At 39.6% G+C, this 27785-nt stretch overlaps 1 protein-coding gene across 1 annotated transcript; it reads left to right on the forward strand.

Moving 5' to 3' along the window:
* Positions 1 to 9078: 9078 nt before the first annotated feature.
* On the forward strand, positions 9079 to 26065 carry LOC134491134 (interleukin-20 receptor subunit alpha-like). Its single transcript, XM_063294713.1, has 7 exons — positions 9079 to 9220; positions 12886 to 13015; positions 14018 to 14196; positions 16018 to 16193; positions 20153 to 20294; positions 21341 to 21480; positions 24439 to 26065. The coding sequence occupies exons 1-7, from the start codon at positions 9142 to 9144 to the stop codon at positions 25492 to 25494; spliced, it is 1902 nt and encodes a 633-aa protein (XP_063150783.1). The 5' UTR covers positions 9079 to 9141; the 3' UTR covers positions 25495 to 26065.
* The last annotated feature ends 1720 nt before the right edge of the window (positions 26066 to 27785 follow it).

Below are 27785 nucleotides of genomic sequence, written 5' to 3' on the forward strand. Positions count from 1 at the left end.
GATCAATACCAACACTTTGCAGATGTATTTGGGGAAATGGAAGCAGATCAGCTACCCCCCGACAGGAAAACTGACTGTGCAATAGAGTTGGTTCCCAATGCTCAATTGCCCAAGCCAAAAACTTATCCAATGACTCAAAAGGAGCTTGAGGCATTACAGGACTTCATTGACAAAAATCTGTCAAGGGGATTTATTGAACCTGCTTATTCCCCAGTTGGGGCCCCTGTGTTATTCCAGGAAAAGAAAGATGGCACGCTTTGATTCTGTACGGACTTTCGAGGGTTAAATTGAGTCTCTATTGTCAACAAGTACCCTCTGCCCCTCATGAAGGACATGTTAGCTCATTTGGCAAAGGGCAAGATTTTCTCCAAGCTCGATCTTCACGAAGCCTATTTCCACATTCGCATACGAGCTGGAGATGAGTGGAAAACTGCTTTTAATTGCCCACTAGGATCGTTTCAGTACAAAGTCCTCCCTTTTGGGTTGGCAGGGGCATCTGGAGTCTTCATGCAATTGATTAACGAAGTATTACATGCTCATTTGTTTAAAGGGGTCCTGGTTTACTTAGATGATGTTCTCATTTACACTGAAACCAAGGAGGAACACGAACGCCTCCTCAAACAGGTGTTATGCAAGCTTAGAGATGCCAAACTCTATGCCAAACTTTCCAAATGTGAATTTCACAAGACCCAACTTGACTATCTGGGCTATCAGGTGTCTGACAAGGGCATTGAAATGGACCCTGCCAAAATTCAGGCGATTCTATTGGGAACATCCCCACACCCGGAGGCAATTGCAAAGTTTCCTCGGGTTCAGTAATTACTATCGCCAATTTATCCAGGGGTTCACTGAGATTGCCTTGCCCCTCACTGATTTACTCTGTACCAAGGGCTTGGGGGAGACACGCAAAGTAAAAAACCCTGGAGCTGTGCTGAATTGGACGCCTGAATGCCAGGCAGCATTTGAAAAGCTGAAATCCCTTTTCACTGCTGAGCCTATTCTACAGCACCCCAATCCTGAATGCCCCTTTGTGGTCCAAGTTGATGCTTCTGACTCCTCAGTTGGGGCTATTTTGTTATAGAGGGATTCTGAAAATCACTTAAAACCTTGCACTTATCTGTCCAGGAAATTTTCAGAAACCAAACGCTGTTGGCATGTTTGGGAAAAGGAGGCATTTGCTGTAAAAGCCGCTTTGGAAGCCTGGCGTCACCTCCTGGAAGGCGCTAAATGTCCTTTCGAGGTTTGGACCGATCACAGGAATTTGGAAGCCCTCTGCACCTCATGATGTCTCAGCCCTAAACAGATTCGCTGGGCTCAGTTTTTCAGCCGCTTTAACTTCCAGTTAAAATTTATTCCAGGAAAGAAAAACTTTCTGGCCGATGCTTTGTTGCGTTTACCTCAGGACTTTGACCAGGGGGCAGATGTGGTTGGGACTGTTCTCACTGAACCACAACTGGGCTTGGTTGCTGTCACTCAGAGCCAGACCCATGCACAGGCAACCCCGCCCCCAGCTCAGTCTGAAAAGCAGAAAGTGCAAGTTCCTTCTCAGTTACAGAGGGACTTTCTCCAGGCACTGAAATCTGACACTTGGTTGCTAGCTAATAGAAACAATGTCTGGCATGGGTGGAACACCACATTTATGTGCCTGAAACTTTAAGAGCTGCTGTTTTGCAGCGTTCCCATGATGATAAACTTGCTGGACACTTTGGTATTGTCAAAACCTTACATTTGGTTCGCCGCCAATTTTGGTGGCCAACATTGAGACATGATGTAAAAGACTATGTTGCTTCCTGTCCTGTTTGTGCCATGTCAAAATGGAAAGGAGGGAAACCACAGAGGCTTTTACAGCCAGTGGCCAGTCCTACCCGTCCTTGGGACGAGATTTCTATGGATTTTAATGTGGATCTTCCTCCCAGTCAGAAAAAAACTGTTATTTGGGTTGTAAAAGATTTTTTCTCCAAGCAAGCGCATTTCATTCCCTGTGCCTCCATCCCATCAACCCCACAATTGGCCCGGCTATTTCTCCTCCATATCTACCGCCTCCACGGTAGCCCCTCCTGTTTGGTCAGTGGCCGCGGGACACAGTTTACTTCCCAGTTTTGGAAATCATTTTTAAAATTGATTGGCACCAAACAAGCGCTGTCCACTTCTTACCATCCTCAGACTGATGGTTCTACTGAGATTTTGAATTCCACTCTTGAACAATTTCTTAGAGCATACATTAACTACCATCAGGACGATTGGGTGGAGTTATTACCTTTTGCTGAAGTGGCTTACAACAATGCTGTCCATCAAAGTACTGGACAAACCCCTTTTCACATGGTTTCTGGTCACGACTTTGTTCCCATCCCTGAACTGCAACAGCCCCCTTCCCGAACATGTTCTGCATCTGACTGGGCTGTTAAGCTGTCTGATTCCTGGCCGGTAATTCAACAAGCTTTGGCTGATGCCCAAGCTTCTTACAAGTTTCAAGCTGATAAGCATCGTTCCTTACAACACAACTTCAAAGTTGGGGATCAGGTGTATCTATCTACTAAATTTATCAAGTCGCCACAACCCTCTAAAAAACTTGCTCCCAAATTCATTGGTCCTTTCCCTATCGTTGGTCTTGTCAATCCAGTTACTATTAAATTGGACCTGCCCCACAATTTGAAATGCTTGCACCCTGTTTTCCATTGCAGCTTGCTTAAGCCTATGCACCACTCCTCACACTGGCATCCTCAACCTCCTCCTCCTGCTCCGATCATGATTGATGGCCAACAACACTTTGAAGTCAAGGACATCGTTGATTCCCACAAACTTCGAGGCACCCTACAGTATCTCGTCCGATGGAAACATTTTCCTCATCCTGAATGGGTGTCTGCGCACCATGTTAATGCTCCTGACTTAGTTAACCGTTTCCACCTTGCTTATCCTTTAAAGCCTGCTGCTTAATGTAATCTTTATTTGGGGGGGCAGTATGTCATGTTCACTGATTCAGTGTAATTTATACATCGTAATGTTTCACATGCCATGGTGCTGACGTGCGTTTCTGTTTGGGAGGGAGCTGCTGTGAAACCTTGTACCAAGCTCTGTATGTGAAATCAGGACAATGGAATGTGTTTGGGTTATGTTATCTGTTCAAGGACTTTTCCCGCAGACCATCAGAAACCGTTAGGAGCACCTGGGATTGTGAACTTGAGAAGATTCTACGGGGGGAGGGATCTCATTTGCACCGAGGGTTTTTAGTTTGAATTTGGCGCGCTTTCATCATTCTCAGCTTTCTTTGTGATCCTGCACACTATTCTTTAATAAATCAGATATCTTTGAATTCCTGCTCATGAGTCTGATAGTGTTTTAGAATAGGCAACTATTATATCAGCAGAGAGAGAGAGTTTGGTTAGAAGAATAGGAAAGGGCTTCTCCTGTGAAAAACTCTAGGAGCTTAACTATCAGAAGTAGGCAGCAGAAGACTTCAAAGCAAATGTATTTGCTTTGGTGCTCTCTGAGCCTTGTTGTTTTCTTGCAGACGTTTCATTGCCAGACTAGGCAACATCTTCAGTGTGAAGAGGGGGTGGGCCTTGCTCTCAGTTTATATATAGTGGCTTGCCCTGCTTGTGTTGGTAGGGGTGTTGTTCTCTTCTTGGGAGTTCTCTGATTGGGCTGTTGTTTGCTGCTTGGTTGATTGACTGAGTTAATAGTTCCTTGATTAGGGTGTATTGTGCTGTTTGATGGTTGATCTGGTGTTAATCCTAGTGTTGATTTTTGCATATCTGGGTGTTGATTGCTGGCAAGGGAGTGTACTGTCTTTTGGCTTTTCTATTGTCTCTTTTGAATGGTATGTAAATGTTGTTTACCTCTATGTGTCTGTTGATGGCTGCTTTGTCTGAGTGCCAGGCTTCCAGGAATTCTCTGGCATTTTTGGATTTGGCTTGGTTTAGGATACTCACCGTTTCCCAGTTGAAAGTATGGTTGAGTCTGTCCATGTGTTGTGAGATTCTCATCGTGTCTTCTGACTGCTAGTTGGTGTTCATGGATGCACTCTGCTAGTCTTCTGCCTGTCTGTCCTACATAGTGGTTGTTACAGTCTTTGCACTGTATGTTGTAAATAACTCCTGTTTTTTCTTCTTGAGCTATTGGGTCTTTTGGGTTGTTTAATATGTATTGAAGAGTTTTAGTTGGTTTATGTGCTACGGTGATGCCATGCGGTTGTAACACTCTGTTGGTGGTTTCTGAGATGTTTCTGATGTATGGCAGTGTTATCCTTTTCATAGTTTCTATTGGTTGGGTTGTAGTGGGTTGGGTGGTGAGGCACGTTTTGATAAAGTTGAGCGGGTATCCATTTTGTTGGAAGATGCTGTACAGATGATCTGTACAAATGTATTTACTCACTGTGGATTGCAAGTATGCAACTTTGTTTGCTGAAATAACCTTTTCTGCACCACTATTAGAAATAAAAACACAAGATCCTTCCCCTCTTTTATAAATGATATCCTAATGATGCAGGGCTGTTCTTACACCAGGAGTAGGAGCCTGATCTATCCACTTTACGGAGGATGTATTTAGGAATGAAAGTCTCAGCTTTGTAATACCTTTGAATAGAGGGATTCCTGAAACTTTTCCACAGCTGCTATTCTCAATCTGGATTGGTTGAACAGAAAGTATTTTTCCATTTTTCTGAACATTATATTTAAAAGATGTCAATTCATTTTGTTTGTTTGTTTGTTAAATTCATACTCTGCTGCCATCTAGACTGACTCTTGGGGTATATATTTTTTTCATCTTGATAGAATATATAGTAATTTTAAAGAGACAAATATCTTTGTTTTGAGACTGACAGTTTAATTCTGCTGTATGTGTGTATGTTTGAATTACTCTCTGGATTCCTTCCATCCATATATAATTGTGTTTTTAAAAATGCTTTGCCTGTCTGGCTGTGATTAAAAAAAAATCTCTTGATATCATTTCCTTCCAAACTCTTGCATGGTTTCCCTTCAGTCCAGCTGGCAATACGTGATGCTATTTGGACTAAATCTGAGAATGTTATTTACATTTCTAATTTAAAGACTTCCAGCAACATTTGTGTGGCTTGGTCTCCTAAATGCATTTTTCAATTTATGCATTTTGGTTGGAGAGAAAATTACTTCCAGCTCAACACTAGGAAGATCAGAAAAAGGGAATTGTTTTAATTAAGAGGGTTACAAATTCATAAGAGCCTTCAGTTAGAGCAATAAAACAAAATTTATCACATTAAACATTTGACTGAGTGATTTTTAAAAAAAAACACAATTATTAGATATAATAAAACATACGTTATTGCATCCGCATTTATTCCCTGGCTCATTCCCACAGAGTATATTAAAAAAATTCCCCACTAAGAAACAAGGTTAACTTTTTTTTTTAAAAAGTAGCCATAATTTTATAACTAGAACAGCTGTTTGAAAGGAAAATCATCAGGTCAAGGCTTGGCCACTATTTCTGACACATAATCATAAGAAAGTTAGACAGTTAAAGTAAAATGACCGTTTTAAGCACAGTTCAGTTTTTGAGGTGGAGTTTCTGTCTGTTTTCCTAATTGCAGCTGTTTAGCACAGTCTGGTAATATTATACTTTTTTAAAAGGATGATTTTCAATTGTGTACATCCTTCAGATTTTCCAAAGGAGCTTTAATTAAGGGGGAGGAGGCAGAATCTCCTATATCAGGTACACACACATCAGATTGAATCAACATATACATAAAATAGATACAAGAAAAAAAATGCAATTTTAATCCTGAGTCTTTTTTTTTCCTCTCTTATTGTGACCACATAACCTCTAAGAACAAAGGTTATTTTGTTTTGTCACTGGTAGATATATTTTATCCAGTAGCTCTCATATTGCCCTTAACAAAGAATTAAGATGAGTAATGACAAGGGTATTTTTGCATAATCCCCCTCCAATCCATAACCATGGCCAACCCCACATTATCCTTTTTAGGAATCTGGTCTGGAATGGACAACAGCATGAAAGTCTGAGATTAGGTCAGCATCATCTTTTATTGTAAGCCGCCCAGAGACACGGTCCATGAGTTGGGCGGCTCTATAAATATGATAAATAAATAAATAAATCTCCAGAGAAAGGTACATTTAATCCTATGAAAAATACTTTAGGATATTATTATCACAAGAAGATTCAGGGACACTTGCCAATTTCAAAACAGACTGAACATGTCCTAGCAGTGAGACACACACTGAGACGAGGAGTAGTTCTCTAGTGTTTATTACTGCTACATAAACATAATCCTAACAAACTGAATAAGCGTGGGAAAAACCCAGACATATAAACCCCAAAAGCTAAGGCAGGCCTGATCTGTGTCTCTTTGAATGGCTGCTTAATTCCTCAGTACTACGCATGTGTTTTCCCCCCTGGATAGAGGCCCCCTCCTGCTCACCGTCATTACTCATGACAGAACATCTTTCATTCTTACTTAGACTAAAGCTCAGTTCTTCTAACTGTCTTTCTGTGGAGCATTGAAACAAAATATACTGTAATGGCTGGAAGTTCCCTTGACCTGTTGGAGGTCCCAGCAAATCAGCATGCCTCATTAGCATGTGGATGAGTTCACTCTAGGATGCAAATTCTCTATGTGGAGGAAGCTGTTTGTTGCCCCTCCCACATTCCTCACTTCCTCCTTCTTCACCTTCTGGGAAGAAGCATGCGGCTGCAGTTCTTCCATCTTGGGCCATGTGGTGGGCCTAGGGAAGGAGTTTCCCCCTTTCTCCACGCAGCCTTCAGCAGCAATGAGGGCTAAGGATAAATTAAGTTTAGGGAACAGAAAGAAAGAACAAGAATCATTTCTTCTGAGATGGATGTAACTGGACCAAATAAATCAGTAAGACTTCTTTTTACTTACTTTTGAACCTACTTTGACTAAGTGTGTAATTCTTTGGGCTTGGGTGGTCTAAGCATGTAAGATCAATAACCTATATTTCTCTAACATGCTCATTAATCCTATTTAAGATAATATTATTTTTCTGTGTGTATCTTTCACTGTGTTAAGCTGTGCTCTATTCAGTGGTCCTAGCTGTCCACTAATAGCTTCATGACTAACATTTTTTCCAGCCCTTAGCTAGCTGACTTAAAACATTTGGATGAATAAAGATCAAGAGCAAAAGAGGCTGAGTCTACACATCATACTAAGCTATCATGTGGCTTATTTGGCTTCAGCTTAGCACATTGTGTGAATCTGGCCTTACCATTGGTACACCGCTCTTTACATCTTAGCATGAGCCAATTGTCATTTAGTCCATAAACCATGGTTTAGCACAATGTATGAACCCTGTCAGAATCAGTTTCCCCTTTTCAAATATCTGCTTAGCCTGAGGAGGTTCTAAATCAGCAGTGCCAATTGTGAAATGATCAACCAGAAAACCCTTGTCAGAATAAGTGCACACAGTTTTATCTACAAAGACACTTGCAGATTAGTCACATAGGATTCCCAAGTATTCTAATAAATTAATCCCATTTCCATTTGCCAGGTTGCCTCCCAAAACACCATGGTGATTTGTAAGCTATGGGTTATGGTTTAGTGCAGTGGGTGAACCTAGCCTCAGAATGTGAACAATAAAAGTTCTATACTCATTCTTCACTGAGAGACTTCAGTTGTCGGGTGCCAACACACTGGCAAATGATAACAAGCAGCTGACACACCCCAAAGGATGAGAACTATCCAAGGGATGCCTCAACTTGTACAAAATGAGTCAGTGCAAGAAGCCAACGCTGCTGGCCTTGCAGCTATTGATGTCACATGATGAGCGGCATAATCCTATACGTGCCTAGGAAATAGGAAGCCCTTCATGTAGGACTGCTGCAGTTCCATACACAATTTCCTAGAAATGAACTGAACTCAGTGCGGTTTTATAATTCTACATACTCTTGCGTAGGCTTGCACTATAAAGACATCTGGTATAATCTAATGGTTTACTTTGATTGTTAAGTAAAACTATTAATAAAACACATATATAATAATTATTTTTAGATGATGGGGTCACAGCAGACAACAATATTAAGACATATCCTCTTCTTGTTAAATCCCCAGGAAGAGATGCCTTGGTTCTAAAGTAGAGTTGGCCAGCTCCAGCTGTTGGAGAAATTTTTTTAAAGCAAGTAAAAGTTCTTTTGCCTTTTTAGTCCACTGAAATGTTTTTCTCCAATTAATCCAAATGGTTAATCAAGTAAAATACTATAACACACACCACTTCTTAAGGCTGTGCAACAGGTAACAGAAGCGGCATAGTTCTTCTGGCAGAAATGCCACAGTTCAGTAGTATTATACCTTGTCACTAAAATTACAAACTTCCAAAGGATTTTGTACCAGTGCCAGAGAACTGTGACTTTGTCCCCATATATATATACCAGCATATGTCCTATGTGTATATACATGAATCTCCTATGGAGATGAGAAAAATATTTGAAAATCAACTTCTCTGCAGTTTCTGTAAAGCTGTGGCACTTCATAGCTTCCCGATGCCTGCAGACATAGCAAATTAGAGATACACAGGTTTCATAATGCTATGGTAACTAAAATCGATTAGTCAATCATAAATCAAGCAATCAAGCATACAAGCTTTCTGGAAGAAATTTCTTTGTAGAAATTTCATTAGCTGCCATCAGCGAACAGTGAGGAAAAGATGAAACAAGGGCTTAATTTTGGTCAAGATTTTCCAGAATCTTAGCCCTGCAGCTGGACTTCCTGCCCTCCCCACAATACCTAAATCCCGGTCAGCCCCTACCATGGGACTAACATTCCGGCGGAGGGCGTTTTAACCCCGATCTACCCAGATCCCACCTCGCCACTATTCAGCTCAAACAGGCGTGGCTTCTGAGCGCTTGGGACTTGGGTTCGGGAATCAGGCGCAAGAGCGCAGTGCGTACGCAGCTAGCCCGATCCCTGGAAATCACACGGGGCGCGAGGGCTACCGCAGGGTCGCTGCCCGTCGCCCCCTCTCAGAGGAACGAGGCAGGAGCGGCGAGGCAGGAGCCGCTGAGCGTATCAGCCCCTGGGAAGACCGGAAGTTGTCCATTTGGCTTGTTGGGGTCGCCGCCGCCTTCTGTGTCCAACCGAATTCAACGGAGGGCGGCGAAGACGAGCATCATGCAACGCACAGGCGCTGTCCCTTCTCAATGAGTGACCCCGCCGCGTCAGCAATCTGGCTCCTCCTGCTCCGGCTGGTCCTTCCAGCGCCTCCCACAGAGGTGGCAGGTAGGTTACGGGAGAACGCCTCGGGTCGCCGGGGGCAGTTTCGGGCTTAACCGGAGGCTGTGAGCCGCTTTCTGCTCCTCGCACGTTTTGCTAAGAGTGTTGACTGATGATGATGGTGATGGTGATGGTAATGATGATGATGAGAATGCAACAATAATAATAAAACGACAGCGGCCAGCAGCAATAATGGGAGGGTGGTTAAAGGGTGGTTAAGTCTTGGAATCTGCTTTAAATCTATTGCCCAGCTGCGACACTAGGAAAGGGGTGCCCCTGAATACCTACGGAGTGTACGCATCACTGGAGGGCGGGTGGGGGGGCAAGCTCACTTTTTAAAGTGGCGGTGTTTACGGAGAGTGTGCAAGGTTTTAACGCGTAGCTGAACCCGACCAGAAGGAATTCGGCTTAGAAAGGGCTCGGCTGTGAGATTTTTCCCATGTGAGCTTTCAAATTGTCTGTGATTATCCTGCAAGATCGCTTCCCTTGCTGGACAGCTCACTCGTTGGAAAAAGGAAAAAAAGGGCCCCGCTGCTGCTTTGAAGCAACTTCCAGGGATGCGCGCCTCCTCCGCCCTGCAGCCGAGACGGATCTAAGTGCCAGCTAATGCGGTGGGTGGTTAGAATGCTGTTAAGACCCAGACCCAAATCTTCATTCAGCCACGACGCTTCCTGGGAGATTTTGAACAATTGTTTTCTATTTCATCCTAACCTACCTTAAAGATTGTGAGAAAGCCATATATATTGTCCTGATCTCCTCAGACAAAAGGTTAGATACAAATGCAGTTAGGATAGAAATGCTTTTTTTTTTAAAGTGCATGCATAAATTAAAAAGATAACTCCAAATAACGATGGGCCTATACAATAACATTGCAAAAGTTAACTTGAATTACTAAAATACTATGCTTTAAATAAGCTGTATAGTATTCTGCCTCATCATTTACCGAGTTCAAACAGACATTTAACCAAGGTTGTAACAAATCTGGTGGCTTAACTTTAATTTTAGTTAAATTTAATCACTAACTTTGATTATGAATCCAGCTGGTTTGGTTAGTTTATGGTTTACTGTATTATGCAAATTCAAAACATGGTTAATTCTATAACCAGTTTAAACACAACTATTGAGTGTTTCCATACATACAGTACAAATAAAAGGTTGAAGTTCCATTTCAAGGTTGTGTTTATTTTATGTTTTAATAAGTTTATTTATCTTAATAAGTTGTATAAGAAGAAATATGCAAAAATGGAAAATTTATGGAAAAACAACAAAAGAAAACAATAATAAACTTAACAAAAAAGGGTGAACCATCTATACATATCATATGTCCTAAAACATCAAAACATACTTAAACATTTCTAAATCTAAATTAAAGAAAATAAATTATGATTCTTTGGTGTTAAAAAATGTTATAAAATCTATGCCAAAGGAGAACATATCATGTCATTTTTTATTAGTAGATAGAATTGCCTTTTCAAAGACAGATAAATTACACATCTCTTGAATCTACTCCTTAATATCAGGAATGATACTACCTTTCCAATTTCTCAAAATAATTCTCTTAGCAATACCCCAGCCCTGATATAACCATAACTCCTCAAAAATAGTCAGATTCCAAAGTTTTGGAACATAATTTAAAACAATATTAACATCTTTAACATAAAAGATTTCCCCATAAGTCTACTTAAGTAATTAGAATATTATTCCAAAAAGATGTCAATAATTCACAAGACCAAATCATATGAGACAAATAACCTTCAAATTTTTGCATTGCCAGTGAAGAAAATCTGATGTCCATCCTTTAAAATACATTCTTTTTTGAGTCATGCATATCATTAATGTCAACTTTAAAAGTATTCTTTAGCTTTGATACAAATACTCAGGTTTCCTATATGCAGTTAAAGCATCTGATCCATACTGAGCCGCCAAAACATGCTTGAGTTGGTTATATTGCCACTGTTGTGAATGAGGGAGGCAAAATTCTATTTGAAGTTGAGCAAAATCCTTAAAATAATCATTGCAAAACAATTGATTTAAAGTATGTATTCCAGATTCTGCCCACAATTTCCAATAGAACATATTGCCCCCTATTTTTAAAGTACAGGTGGTCCTCATTTACTGTTGTTAAGTGACATGCTCGTAAAGTGAAACATGTGACCTTGCCCAACTTACAATGTCAGTTCCAGCTGCAGTTATGAAGTGAATCACCCGCGGACATTAAGCACAACATCACGTGACCACAACTTGTGACTTCCTGCCGGCTTCCCCATTGACTTTGCTTGTTGGAACCTGGCTGTGAAAGTCGCAAATGGCAATCATGTGACCATGGGATGCTGCGACTGTCGTAAATGTGCGCCGGTTGCCAAGCACCCAAATCGCAATCATGTGACTGTAGGGATGCTGTGATGGCTGCACTTTCGAGGCCTGGTCATAAATCTCCTCTTTCAGTGCCATTGTAACTTTGAACAGTCACTGAACTTTGAACAGTCACTGAACGAGTGGTTGGTAAGCGAGGACTACCTGTACCTGTAGAGTTATTCCATAAAATTAAGTATTCATGAGCCTCATCATCAAAATCCAAACTGCAGCCCACCAGGCCCAAACATGTCCAGCTGTTTGCCATCCCAGAAATGAGTCATCGTTTATATTGCATGTCGACCCCAGGAATTGCCAGGACCTTAATGGAAAAAAATAAGAACTTTCCAGCAAAGCCCACAAAGGCTGATACTCTGCTGAATTTTCATTACACATATAGATATAGCCAATAAAATATAAGCCCAATCATATTTTTTAACTTCAACCTAATTATTGAAATTATATCCTTATACTAAAAAAAAACACCTATCCACATTAGCATTAAAAGAAAATGGGAATAGGTAATCGCCATTGAAGATTACCTTATTTGATTTAAGCTTTTTAATTAGACTTTAGGCAAAAACCTCTGGTTCAACCTAACATCACTTTCTGTAACAAGAAATCATCTCTAGATGGTTTAATTGTCTTATTACAAATAAATTTGTTTTGAGAAACCAGGAGACAAAGAAATCGTGGGAAATATTATACCATATAACCCAGACATTTTGATTCAGTTATTGCTAAGGATATGAAGGCCACCGATCTGGGCTGCAGACATTCCAAGGACCACTGAATGGCAGCAAAAAGTACAGAAGGCTCTCCGTTTGCTGCCCTCTAGTGGTGGCCCAGATGCGGTAGCCCTAAAGCACCCCAAAGAAAGGAATATAATCTTCAGTGAAGGAGAGAAAAAGAAAATATCCATGCCATTAAAAGAGATGCTATCTGTCCTTTGTTGAAGACACCATATTTAGCCCAGGGAGTCAGTATTCAACTTCTATCTTGAACCCAGAGATAGTTACAGATGGAAAGTGAACAACTCTTTACTAGCTGATTTATTTATGGAACTGAGATAGTTTGGTTGATTTTAGGGCTCCTGGGTTGGAGGTGCAAAGCTCCAGATGACCACTCAGTGGCAGCAAAGAGAATCTTCTGTTTTTCAATGCCTAAGAAGGAAGGCAGTGTGGAACAATTTCTGGTCTACCCAGGAGTGTCTATTCTGTCAAAGCCCATCCATCTAAGTACTTTTTTAAGTCCCAAAGGCTATTATGTGGATCACAATCCAATTGTTCATGTGTGTCATTTGTTTTCTTTCCTGGTAGCATCACATTGCCTTTTGCCCAGCCCGCGGAATGTCCATTTTATCTCCAGAAACATGAAGAACATCCTGCATTGGTTGCCGCCAGAAGGAATAGCGGAGAAAAATTTAATTTATAAAGTGAAGTATTTGGTGTATGTTGGCTATTGAGTTTTACTGTGTATGCTGTAAAAATCAGCTATTTCCATGTGCAGATACTTCATTGTACTTGTTTTTGTCATAACCATAAGAGACTGAAGACTATAAATGAGGGAGGCACCACCTGTGGTCCTAAGGTTACTTTTCAAATTCCTACACCAGAGGTTTATTCAGTCTTCCACTGAGAACTATTTGTCTCTTCTTCTGCAACTGGCTGCCTGAGAGAGAATTAAGAGGAGAAAGCATGTAGCATAGAGATAATAGGTATTGCTACTCACTTTGGACACTACCCCTCTTTACTGCTTGTTGGAGCTCTCAGCAGAGTACGCTTGAAGGAATGTAGTACTAGACACGAAGAAGGCTGCCCACTTCTCAAGGATAACAATGGATTTTTGAAACAGTTCTGAGCCCTTGAAAAGTCTGTCCTCCTTGTTTTTGTTGTCTGTTTTATCAAAATACCCTTCCCTACTAGTAACTAATTAAGAAATGAATTATTTATTTAAAAGCTAGCTGGAAGAGGATTTGATATGGCATAGTGTTTCACAAGAAGGGAACATAAGGTACCTCTATTTCATTTTTTTTAATGTATGGAAACATTATAGAATAGTAGGACTCTGCCGCATTTCAGGCTGGATTCTAAAAATGCACTTTGGAACAGGTACGACATGAATGTAGCAGCCATTGCAACTCCTTAAAGCAGTCCTGACTTTTCCCTGGATTGGGTAGCAGTTGTACAGGTCAGCCATATAATCCCAGGGGAAGATATAGCTGCTTTAAAGAGTTGCAGACACAACTACTTTCACCACACTCCAGCGCACCTTTTTGGAAGATTCCCAAGTGCAGTTTCTGAAATCCTAAAATAGGAATATCATATTTAAACAACAAAGAAACCTTTCAAAACTCCCTCTTCCCCTCCTCCCCAGAAGTCTAGCCCCAACTAAGGATAAATTGTACAAATGCTAATTTTGTTTCTTTTTCTTTTACCATTTGAAATTCAGATATGGCACAGATAAATGGATTAAGTATCCAGAATGTAAGAATATCACTCAAACCTGGTGTGACCTCTCATATGGAACATACAACCACAAAGAGCAATATCATGCCAGAGTGAAAGTCTCTCTAAATAGAAATTGTTCTCCCTGGGTAGAATCATCAAGATTCAATCCATTTACAGACAGTAAGGAGAATTAATATATTTTCATAACAGTGTTGTAAGACTCTGAAGGACAGCCATGGCTAGTGTTTGATATTTGCTGATTTCAACGCAAGTCAGTCACCACTGATTTCATGCAACAGACATGTGTTAGAATATGCATAATGTATGATTGGTGAAACAGGCATTGGTCTAAACATGGCCTGAAGATTGTTCTACAGAAATAAATGCAGGCAGAAGATGGCTAAAAACAGAGACTGAAAATGTTACAGTTAAGGTTCAGGTCAGGCTTTTGCCATAATAACTTCCATGTACATGGCAGTTCAATCCCGTTCTTGAAATACAAACTAAATATACCATTAATTGCTGAATGATCAAGAAGACTCCCATTGCTGCTGAAAAAAGTGTCCCTCAAAATGTAAATAGCAGCTTCAGGGATGAGTTTTGTTTTATTTTATTTTCACAGCACATGGGGGAAAGTCATGGAGGAATAGTTAAAGTCCTTCTCCCTGACTCCATTGTTCTGAGGCTGTTGTAGTATCCCTGGGGCTGCTGTTTGTGAAACAGGATGTTGTGTGCACTTTTGCTATTAGTGATCAGTGTATATCAGATTTGGCTGAATCCCACAGAAAGCAGGTGATTCAAATCAGTTTTTTTTATCTGCCTGCTGCAATTAGGACCCAATAAAATTCTGATTCTGGTCTGTTCCTCAGACTTGTTGAAGCTGAAAAGGGAAGCACCGTGGGAAAACACACAGAGACTCATACTTCCATTTTCCAGAAAAGAATACCACTGGGTTAATCAAAATAATACAGAGATTAAAAATCTAAAAATCCTTATTTAACGTAACTTGTCTCTGTGTCTTATTTAACATAATCTATCTCTATCTTTGGCCTCCTATGCTTGCATGCATCTGTAGCAATCCTTGCATGTAATAGGAATGTCTCTTAGCAGGCATCCTAGAAAAGAGAAAGGGTTCAACTAAAGTCTACCATGTTGTTCCAGGGACTTTTGCCTTTATTCTAGAATATGCTTGTCAGCAGAGGAAAACCAGTGTGCAAGTGGTCACTTAGCAGGAATAGAAAAACAATGTCATTCAGGGTCATGTATCTTACTGCTTCTGAATGCAGAAAGGATTTTGCTTTTATACTGAACAAGTATCTTATGATCAGGCTGTGCTCATAGACATAAACTCTTTGCACTGAGCTTTGATGATATGCTTCCTGATAGCCCAAGCTTCATAAAGGTTTTTTACAGCTTCTAAATATATTTATTGCAATATGTAGATTTGCTGAGAAGTCTGGACTAGTCTAGTAGTCTTTATTTTTTTCCTCTTTGATTAACAAATTCTCATACCTCATCTGGAGTTGTTTTTGAATCATCCCTCAATTTCAAAGCCAAGTAGGCCATATGATATGCTTTCAAAGGCTCTTGATTATGAAAAAACAGTATAAATTCCTTTTGACTCAAGGAGATACTTTCTCAGTTTTTTAGATCCTGCTCAATATAGTGACTTTTCTAAATAAATTCAAATTAATGATATAATTGAAGGGAAATTATTAAAACTTCTCTTATGTAAATCAGCCTGCCTAACCTGATCCTTTCCAGATGCATCAGACTACATTTCTCATGGCTAGCCACAATGGTCTACAGTATGCTGATTTGGAATGATGATCAATGTAGTCTAACAATCTGGATAGGCACCAGGTTGGAGTAGGCAAGCCTAAATCTATGTTGTTGAAAAGTTCAAGGTAAAAATAAACCAAAAAGACCAGCAAGGAAACTCTCAGTTGGTTTTGATTGTGTTCTTACCCTTATAAATAATTATATATGTTTGCTTTTCAGCAACCATCGACCCACCTACATTTGCCCTCTCTTCTACTGAGAATTCCATTTCAGTCACTGTGGTTCCCCCCGAGAAATGGAAGAGAAATCCCACGGAGGAACCTGTATATTTGCATGAAATATATCCAGGCCTACAATATAATGTGTCAGTATTCAACAAAAATATAAATAAAAGGGTAAGTTGGAAAATGGAGACAGAAACTATTGTTCAGCATTTTAAATGGATTGTGTTACTAGCTAAATAGGAGTGGTATTCTTCTGGCCTGTGAAGATGTAGATGGACAATGATAAAAGCCAAGATTGGCTTCAGGGACAATAACTATAGATGCAATGAGGATGTAACTGTGCCTGCTACCTGGGTTTGTAGATGTTCCCAGCTCAATCTTTCTCTCTTTATATGCACATCAGTAGTAGGATTATGGGCAGTTGCAGTCTGGAGCAAAAGATCATATGTGAGGAGGAGATTGCCCTGTGTGGGAGGGTGTTCTTGTTTTCAAAATCTGTTTTCTTTCCCAAGCTTCTTTTTTCCCTCTGGCTTGAGGAGCTGCCAATGACTATGAATTCCTGGCAGAGGAAGATGCACCTGGAACTTCAGGGCAGGATGCCAGGTCAAATCAATGCTTATCCTCCATCTAATTACCTTAAATGTGGCAAGTGAGGACTGAAAGAAACAATGTGAGGAAACAGGCCAGAAGTAGACACAAGAAGCAAAACTATGATTGCAACAGTGAAGCAAGTACAGGGCAGGACAGAGCCCCCCAAAAAGGCAATCTAGATATAACCTGGAATCATTGTACTTCCTATGGGATCACTGTCCATCTGTCTTGCTGACTAGTATCTTAAATAAGGCCCCCTCCAAAAAAAGTGGCTTAAAATGTATAGCTGAAGTAGATCAAAATCTACTCCTCACCAAGGATTCTTTTTTTATATAGTAAATTTTATTAGGATTCAAGAGAAGAATAAAAACTACTACAACAAAAAAAAAACTACAAAGAAAGAAAAAAATTTAAAAAGTGCAGAAACACGAGAATTTTTTTTCAAATTTACAAAAAGATGTGGCTTCCAACTTTTAACAGCAAGGATATACAAAAATTTCCATAATCAATCTCTTACTCTATATTAAACCAAAACACCACATTATTTCTATGTCATTCCACTTGAACACATAATAAAAATCACTAAGTACAGTTACTCCTCCCCCTTATATTAAAATAAAGAAAAAAGAGTTCATATAAACCTCCTAAACATCTTTCTCCCCTCCAAAAGATGAAACATATTTAATTATTACCTTCCTACCACTATTCTATACATTTCTGTCTACTATTATAAGAATCAGATTAAAAAGCACATATATTGTCTGCTGTTATACTTAATAGTACAACAATTTTAATAACCCAATCTTAATAAACCCCCCAAAAAAGATAATTCAAAACAGTAATTCCATATCTTTAAAAGGGAATAACATCAGTCAGATCCTTAAAGCAAACCAGATAAACATTCTTTAACCCTAATACAGCAGTTTTAATAATTTTAATCTTAATAAACCCCCAAAACAAAGACTATTCAAAACAGTAAATCCAAATCTTTAAAGGCAAATAGCATCAATGAAATCCTTAAAGCAAACCAGATGAACGTTCTTCAACCCTTATCCCACTTCACAATAAACCAAAGCAGCTACACATCCCCACAATGTGCACAGAGCTTTCCTCTTGAAAGAATCAAACAGCCCAACTGCCCCCCTCAAAGATTCCAGGTTCTCTTCATTCCACCAGGAGATCGATTTTACTTATGGCTTGCAGATCACTCTCTCCCTTATGTTTATCCAACTCCATTATCCAATCTTCATCCAGCATCTCAGTAAAAATCCCAATCTCAGTCTTAAAAAAAAACCCTTTCTATCGCTCTTAAATTCCTCAATTTCATCCACCACATCCCCACCCCAACCTGATGGCACATTTTAGATCTCATATTTTCCAGAATGTCCTGGATACCTTGCATAAAAGCTTGATAGAAGTCAGAAGAAATCTGTTTAAAATCCTGGTGAAAGTCAGAAAGAATCTGAAATCCTCCATGTCTCATACAGTAGATTATGACGCCCCCTAGGAGCTTAACCAGCAAAAGCCGAAGATATGGAAGAGTTCCGGAGTGTGTTTACATAAAGTGAGACAGCAGACGGTTCTCAAGGGAAAGTGAGAACAGAAAACTGAAGGTTCAAATCAGCCAATTCAATGTGTAGGAGAATGCTAATATCTTCAAATTTAATACAAAAAATAGTAACAGGAAGAGAATTGTTTATTCTCAATCTTTGGAATTTCCTTTGGAAGGAAAATGAAATACAAAACTTATTTCTTTTTTAAAAAAAGTAATCCCCAAAATAATGTTAAGCACCAAGGGAACCAGCTTCACCTCACTGTAGAAAGCCTCTCTTGGGGTACATATACTTAAAAAAAATTACAAATTGGTGATTTCAAAATGGGGCAGCTGGTGTTAGTGTCCCTTTAAGGCTACAGCACTGCTTGGTAAGTGATGAAGTCCCCGCCTCCCAGCTGGCTCTTACCAGTCCAAAGCAAAATGCTGTTTGCAATCTTCTCACTGTAAGCAGCCATCTGGAGGACAGATGGGATGATTCCAGGTATTCTCCTTGATCCAGAGAATGTTTCTGGGCTTCAGGAAAACCTGTCTGAGCCCGAAAAAAGTTACCGCGTTGTCAGCTCCACCCGCTGAACCAGCAGGCACAGCCATTCAGTCCACCATTCCCACCAGAAGCCCTCCTCACCAAGGATTCTTGTGGTCCCAGGATCCTTGCTGGAAGCTGAACTAATATTTTTCCCTTCCTAGTCAAGTGCAGCAGCATGCATTGAGACTTTTCCTGCTGGAAAGTGTTTAGAAACCCAGTTTCTTCACTTTTCTTTGCCTCCCTCTCTCTCAAACATTATGTGTGTACAAGAGGAAGTGGGGGGGAAGAGATGTAGAGTGGATCACCCTAGTAGTAAGTCAAAATGGAATTAGATTTTGGTGTAGCATATTAGATGATGCTACAAATGTGATGTATTCAGTATAGCATGGGAAAGCAAACAATAACTTAACACAGTGCATCAGGAAGGATGGAAATTCTCCCTGGATCAGGGGATACAACTTGTGGTCAACCAAGGGGATGCCTCAGGTGATGTCATAAGAAGGATGTGACATCATAAAAATGGGAAGGAGCAAGGGCAATTCTTTTCATCCTGTTTTGGGGGTTTGTAGTTGCTATAATATTTCACTGATGCAATCGGAGGTAACTTTTGGAGGATTAAGGATGAAAATTCAATTGGTTTTCTTCCCAGGTACAGTTTGCTTCCACCTCTACCTTTATTTTTGAGGATAAAAATAATTCTTAAATATTGCATCATTGGAAATTGATCCTTTGCCAATTTTGGCAGCACACTTTGGGGTCTAGGGAGGCTACATACAGATAGTGGGTTGCCCAACTCTGTGCTCCTTGTCCACAAGACGGCATTATCAACATTTTGGAGTGCCCTCAACTTGACTACATGTGATTAACCATATCCCACAACAGCTGTATTGTAACAGTTACCACATCACTGCTTTTTTTCTTTTTAATCCCAGATGTGCTCCCAGAAGACTGGGAACTGTTAACCAGCCAATGACTTGTTTGCAACCTTTGTTTGTGGGTAGCATACCTAACCTGGCTGCATATTCATAATAGCTTGTAAAAATAACTGTCTTTCAATTTTATAGCTATATCACAACCTAGCATAAGCGGCATCCTAACAAATCAGAAGGCTACATATTATGATGCCAGTGACACCAGAATTTCAAGCATTTGTTGTCTGCACAAAGCACTGGCTCAAAATATTGATGAAGGCAAAAAACTCCTTTTTAAAACTTTAATTTCTCCAGGTATACTGAGGAAGTATATGACATAATATTACATGACCTATTTGTTGTGCAGTGCTTTTAGCTAGGTTTTGCATACCCAAACATACTGTATGCCATGTTTTCTCCATTTATATGAGGCTAGAAAGTGGTTTTCAGAAAGAGGTTTTCACCTATTTTTCTTCAGTAGGTGACATCTCAACACAGCTAAGTTGAAAATGTAAAAAGACTTTCCTTCCTCCCTTCCTCCCTTTAGTGGATGTTTTGCATTCAAAACAACAGACTGGAGGTGCACCAGTTACAGTCCAATACAGTATACTGTGTCACAGTACAAGTGTATATTACTCCACTTCTGTTTAGTGAATTATCTGAAGATCACTGCATTGCTACTCTGAAAGGTAAGCAAAGGACTATGAAATGCACCAAGTCTCTGTGGTGTAGCAATATTATGAATAGATGAAAGCAGTTGAGGACGAATTCCATGTAGTTTTCTTCTTCTCTTCAATAAGTCTTAAGAAGAATCCTTTGGCTTTATAAGATACATGTAAATGTAAAGATAGATAGCATTTCCTGCTAGACATCTGCCACAGTTGAGGCCCTTCTCACTCTTCAATTTGTATTTCTATACCATCAAAATTGTCTTTTGAAACAGCAACCAAGATCTGTCATGGGTGACCTTAGGTTTCCATTCAAGTCCCATGATGGACAAAGGAGGCAACACTAAATTCATATTACAATATTCCACTAATATATCCTCTGCTGGTTACTCTTACAGAAATAGACCTGTTTTTACCACTCATCATTTCCAGCTCTGCATTACTAAGTAGATGCATTTTTGTTTTCATGTGATTCTGAAGAGCATAATTTTGAATCTTTTATTAGAAACAAGCAAGTCAGCCCTTTTTAGTCATTATTAATTGCCTATGTATTCCTAATAAATGCAGATAAATTGGGTGAAGAAAGAAACTGCTGGCAGGGAAATCAATAACTTACTCTGGATGAACAGCCTAAATATAGAATTTAAAAGAATGTAACCCAGCTGTTGCACAAGCAAGAAGTTATAAAAGAGACTTTATTTTAATGCTTGCTAGCATGCAAATATATTTTGAAAAGTAGTATATTTCATAAATATACTGGATTATACAGTATATGGGCCTGTGCTGAGGACAAAATTGTCAAAACTCTCTACAGCTAAAGGCCATATTTCCAGCTCTGAGTAACCCTCATAGCTTATCCAATTTTACACTGGAAATTAGAAACACTTCAAAATATGTTAAACTTCCAAATAGATATAAATATTATGCAGATTTTCTATCTTAATATAGAATGTATGCTTTTCCACTTTCAAATGTGGCTTATTCTGAAGACAGCTATCGATTGTTAATGCTTTTGCCTGCCGGCTCTTTGGAAAAAGGAAAGCATCTAACTTATGTTTCCTCAACAGATTCTGTTTTCAGACAAACTGCAACAGTCATATTTGGATATACTTTACCAGGCCTGTTAATAATCCTGATTATTTTGGTGTCAAGCTGTTGTCTATACAGATACACTCATCTCGTGAAGCAAACGTATCCTAAGAACTTGGTAAGGATTCTTTGTATCTTTGAAATCTACAGCGCTGTAATTTTTTAAGGCAATGCGCAACGAAGCCTAGTTTACACAGGTAGAAATGTCTCATTTGAAAAAAGCTCTGTAGCTGCAGCAATGGTGGACATTAAATGCAGATACCTAATACCAGGAATTGCTGGGGCTGCAATTTCTCACATGCATTAACAGAAGTGGACAACGGAAAGAATTAGCAGTTGGGTCAGTTTACATAAGGTGGTTCAGCTAAAGAATCATATCTCCCAGCAGGTACTGTAGAAGCAAACCTCATCAGGGAGCAGATGCCACAATTTCCTTTTCTTAAAATGGCAATTGCCAGATAGAGGTGATACTTCTGGTAGTAAGGTGTCTCTTTCTTTCTCACCTGTGCAACTATTTGAAAGTGCTCAGAGGACATGCAGCTTTACAGGAGAATCTCTACAAGTAACTCTAGAGTCACTCAGGCAGCACTGTGCCAAATCAGTAACAAGCTTTACATTGCCGCAGTGATGGGGGAGTGACATTGGAAGATACTACAAGTCACGAGGGGGAAATGGCCTTTGAAATAGATTGCACCTAAACTGTGGGATACAGCAGGGATTTTCAAATTGTGGGTCACAATCACCTAAGGGTCTGTGAGCAAATCTGAGGAAGATTGCAAATTTCTCAGCCAGAAGAGTTGAAATGTGAGTGGGCAGGGACCATAGTAGAGCTTCAATTCCCAGGGAAAGCAGGAAGGAAGGAGACTGTACCATGCACTGTACATGGTCAACAGGGAGGAGAGTGGCAAGCCTAGGCAGAGGTGCCTTCTCAGAACCAGGAAGAGATCATTCTGCCAAACTCACCATTTTGAATAGATTTGTAAAAAGAACTCCATCAGCTGCTAGCTCAGCTGCTCAACCACCATTGTCGGGCAACTGCTGTCAGGCTCAGAGTGGCAAAAACAGCAGACAGATCCTGTTCAGAACATACCAAAGTTCATTCTCCATATTGCTGGAGAGCCAGATGCCCACATCCCAGAAGAAACTCTTTCTTCCCACTGCCTTGGCACTTCAACCCCTCTGCACATGTTTCTACAATGATACAAGGTACTCCTTTCCCAATCCCTCTCCCTGCATCAGCCATATAACTTGCAGGGCTCTTCAAGCACTTTAGAAACTCCTAAAGGCAACATAACTACATGGGTCCCATGGAAAAGGTATCCAGTCTATGCTTCAGGAGGTCCCTTTGCCTCCCCTCACCTGTGTTAGGTCCTGCAGATATACCCCCAGGGCTTAGAAGGACCATCCTAGGATCAGTTCCATTCCTGAAGAATCGCAAGAACCTTTCTGGCTGATCTGTTCAGTCACCATAACTCAAATCTACTAGAAGGGCCAAGAGCTTTGAAGGTTATATTTAAGAGAATCCAAAGTTGCCAAGCAAGATTTGGTAGGAGGGAACTGTAATCAGGAAGATGGAAGTCTGGCTACCCTCCATTGGGGCATTTGCACTCAATGAGTTACAGGCAGATAAAATGTGCTGCTTCTCAAGGGACAGAGAACATCCCCTAGAGCAAGGCTTAATCCAGTATGTATTAAGCAATAACCATGGCTTAATACAGTATGTGAACCTTGTCTTGACTCATATGGGAGCCCACTCCTCAATAGTACAGTGCTAACTGTTGTGACTGGTTGAATCACTCTGGAGTCTTAGAGACCAGATCTTCTCGGCATTAGTGCTTGCAGTCTTTAATGGAAGATACAAAGTGAACTGATTTTTTGTTAATGATGTGTTTTTTTCACTGAGTTTTACACTTCCATATGTGATGGGCATTCCCTTATGTCACTGTCTAGGTGATGTTCAAAAGTCTTGCCCAAACTAATTTTTGAAAGTCAGCAGGCATCAACATAAAAATTCTTCCAAAAGGCTTTTGCCACAAACAAGAATTAAAATATTATTGGGCAAAAAAACCCAAACAAGCCAACAGCAAGAGTGTATTTACACCTAGACACAAAGGAAATTAATGGTTACAAATAATAAATGCTCAAATTAACAGTAAGAAAAGAAGATAATTAAGAAATGCAAAAATCCTAAGCTGTACTAGGCCTAAATCATTCCCATTATCCTCAGTCTCATCTGGTTCTTTGATGTTTCACAAGTATTTATAAAATACATACACTATATCAATCATGTATGTATTTTTGGGTAACTAGATTTTAAATTTATTTTTCATACCTTTATTTAGCTTGCTAGCTATCCACAGGCTGAAGCATAAACAATCTTTCTGTACACATGTCTACAAATGTACATTGCATTAAGATAATTTGATTTGCCTATTTTTAGCTCAGCCATTTTGGTTAACCAACATTGTACAATGAACCATGATTAAAACAAACCATGGCTCAGTGTAATGTATAAAGCCATCATTGCCTTTTGTCCTATATTCTTTAGAATCTGATTTTCTATGAAAAAGATAAGTCACAAGTGAAATTGTTTTTCCTTTTAAACTACTCATAATGACATACACACACATATATTGTAGGCCAGGTTGAACAGAATGATATGCTATTGCTAAAAAATGTATAGCGGTAGATAAGTTAATTCTTAAATATATGTCAAAGAAAGAAAGGAAGGAAGTATTAACTATAATAACTGGGTAGAAAAGAAAAATTATAGAGAAGCAATTAAGAAAATAAAGAAACAGATTTTCCAGGAGAAAGAAGATAAGAGGTAAATGAGTGAGGAAGAAACAGCTGTAGATCAAATCTATTCTAATTATTAGAGAAAGATGTGAAACTGTGGGTGCAAACAGGCAATATCACTCTAGCTGCCAATCTTCCATTCCTTATTCAGCACTATAAACCACAATAATCAAGGAAATGTTCATACAGTTCTGTTATAAACGTGTTCTACCAGTTTCAATCTGTATTTAATAGATTGGGCCATTTTCTTCCTAAATTGGTAACTTTTTTGTTTCAGATTTTGAAATACAGTAAAAGCTGTGGAAGAGATAATTGTGTTCCTTCTGAAAAAATAGTGGTTAACTTCATTACAGTGAACGTTGTAGAAGAACATAAATCTTTTCTGGAGAACTGTCATTTAACTGGCAATGGCTACATCAATGCTGAGACTGGTGAGGAAACCTGTGTAGAAGCTTCAAAAAAAGGTCTGGGAAACAATAATTTCATAGGAAAGGACATTATACTCAAAGATGAGCGAAAGAGAAACAAGCCAAAACTGGCAGAGTTCAAATCTCCCCAGACTTCAAGACAGATGCACAATGATGAGGTTGTAGTATATGAATTTGATGTGAGGGCTGAACAGGGGGCTCCAGTTCAGGAGAAGCAACAAATGTTTAGCTTAAAGGATGGTATTTGTGAGCCAAAGTGTGCACTGCACAATTCACAAGCATCAATGTCAAAGTTGCCCCTCTGTGGAACAGAGCAGGACTACTGCCCCCAGTTTGACACACAAGATCCAGATACTTCCTTTGGGCAGCAATCAAGAAAAGTCCTTTTGAATGAAAGGAAGTCTGCTTCAGTACAATTATATGATGTTGAAGTCCCTCTGATAAACTTGATGACTGATGAATCCAACCAGGCCTTTTGTTCTGAGTGTGATGTTATAGCAGACATTTGTTTGGCACCTGATCTGCAAGACCCCTTTTTGGATGAAAAAGAAGCTCCACTCAAAGAGTCACACACTTTAGTATCTCTAATAACTCAAAAGACAACATCAAAGCATCACCAGATTGGAACAAGGGCCAGTGAAGACCAGGAAACAGAGATGGAAGAAGAGCAGAACAAAATAGTTGATTGGAATCCCTGGACTGGGAGAATTTATTTGTCATCTTTATCTGATGTAACAAAAGAAGATAAAATTGACCAAAAAAAGTATGAGGAATCCCTGGAAGAAGCATTTCTATTCAGGCTTTATGAGAGCCACTGTTCTGAAGACTTATTAGGAAGATATGAGAATATGTATCTCCTCCAACTCAAAGAACACTGGGGACTACATATAGAAATGCAAACTTAATAATCTGTCTTTCATTTCATACTTTACTAATCCAGTCATATGACTGTCGACAAAGTCATGGGTCCAATCCACAGTCATCTCTAACCAAGGATCCTCTTCCAGTCAGCAGAGTCTTGCCTTATGCAATTACCTGATTATCAGGTTGGCTCAAACCACAAGAGCCTGTTCTAGAGTTTAGCAGATAAGGAATATTGCATACTAGCTGAATTTTGATGATCAGTAAAAATTCTTTGGCTATCTTCATATCATTAGACTTTAGCAATTCAACACATCTATGTAGAAAGTAATTTAATTTTTTTTAAGAAGAAAGACTTGAGCTTTATTGGTTTGTTTTAATTTGGGACACTGCCCATACGGAGCAAAGAATGGCTTGATTTGAATGGTATGACAACATGAACTGGCTATTGTAAATTTAAAAAATCAAACAAACCAGAATATTAGAGAGGACAATTCAGTGTAGGGAACTAATAGCACCAGGGATTAATGTATATTGTTACTGGTCATTAAGCTGTCCATGGGTCATAGTTATGCTGGCCATATGATCTCACTATCTGCTGTGCCATGCTTCTGAATTCAGTAAGACAACACTACTGTAATCATTGTAGTGCTGGAGCAAGTTTAAAAAGGTAAAATAGCTCCCACTTTTCCATCAATGCAGCATGAGTAAATCAAGGTTGAAACCTGTAACATCCTAAAGGCAATCACCACCACCTCTGTTAGCCTAATACATTTTAATCACTATAAATTAATCAGGCTTGATATTTTCATCCAGCCTGAGGAACTGGCAGTGGTGGGAAATTCCCTATAGAAAATTATAGCTGAATCTAGTGTTTTGAGAATGTTTGAATACTCAGTTACATGGGCAGTATAAACTAATACAAGAATATACTAGAATCTGAAGGCTGATTGCAGAATGTTGGGAAATTACAGATAATGATTTTTATTACAGCCACACCACTAAAGAGGAACACATGCTACATATATTATTTGTTTAGAAACTGAATTGTGAGAATTTGTAAATGAGCTCTCTGCATTGCACAGGGGCAGGTTATTTGCAGAACTGCCTCTCCCCAAGGGTATCTGCCCATCCCACGATATCAGATAGGATGGGTCTGCTCCAGGTCCCTTTCCTCAAACGTTGCTACCCTTTTAGCCTTCTGGAAGTCTGTGAAGACCTCGCTCTTCCACCAAGCTTCGGGCTAAGATGGGGCTGAGTCGAGGGATCAACAGTATGGGTGACCTGGCACCTGGTGGGAAGGGTATGATCTGTTTTTATATCGTTCTTTTTATTGGTTGTTGTGAGACACCTAGGATCACTGTGTGAGAAAGGCAGCTGTATACATTCTTTAAACAAACAAACAAATAATAACACCTACTTTAAATCCATATAAAAAGTGCTAGCCAGAATCTAGATAAGACCATCCTAGATAAATAAACCTTCAGATGTGCATCTGAGAAATCTAATTCATTGTTAAAAGATCAGCAAATAGAAATTTGGAGAGTCAAGGCCTCATCCTTCTGCTGCCCTGTTCCTCCCCTTTCCCCATTTTCTGTTCTTTTTCCACATTGCTGAGGCTGGATTAGGATCAAAGGATTGGTTAGACTTCAACTATTTAATCTGATCCCTGGGAAACAGCTGAGAAGAAACAAAAGCCAGTTTGCATAGGAAGCAAAAGAATGCTCTCTTCCTGCATCACCAGCTTGCTCTGGTTTCTAATTGTCAAGCTGAGAAAGGGAAGTATCTTTCTAAGTGGGAATACATCACCATTAGCTGCAATGCAGTACAAGGAAATCTCCCTTGTATCATCCCCTCACTGTATTAAATTACTCTCAGAGTATTAAAGAGTATTTAGGGCTCCCATAAGTAAAGGCCTCCCAGCAGAAATCTAAGGAATATATTTTTATTAATTGAAGACATCATTGCTCAACCAAGACTTCCTAAAACATCAGCCAATCAATGATTGTTGAGTTGCTCATTTGAACCTTGGGACTCATCTATCATTGGCATGTGGATGCTGGCCATTTACTCACAAGCAAACAGAGTCCTTTGGCTGAAAAGGCTTCCTCGTCCCTAAGGTGTAGTTTCCAAAATGCGGCAATACCAAAATATCATTACCATGGCAATTTTAATTTGATTTCAACTGGTGTTTATTCTAATGAATAATAAGGCACTCCCAGTCACATCCCAGTTCTTCATGCAGTAAACGTTGCACTGATGAAAACATGACCAAATATTTTAGTTTGGGGAATGAGCTTATCATTAGCACACCAGAGTCTTGACTTTATTTTGA

This window comes from Candoia aspera, chromosome 1 (assembly GCF_035149785.1).
Source record: "Candoia aspera isolate rCanAsp1 chromosome 1, rCanAsp1.hap2, whole genome shotgun sequence".
NCBI lineage: Eukaryota > Metazoa > Chordata > Lepidosauria > Squamata > Boidae > Candoia > Candoia aspera.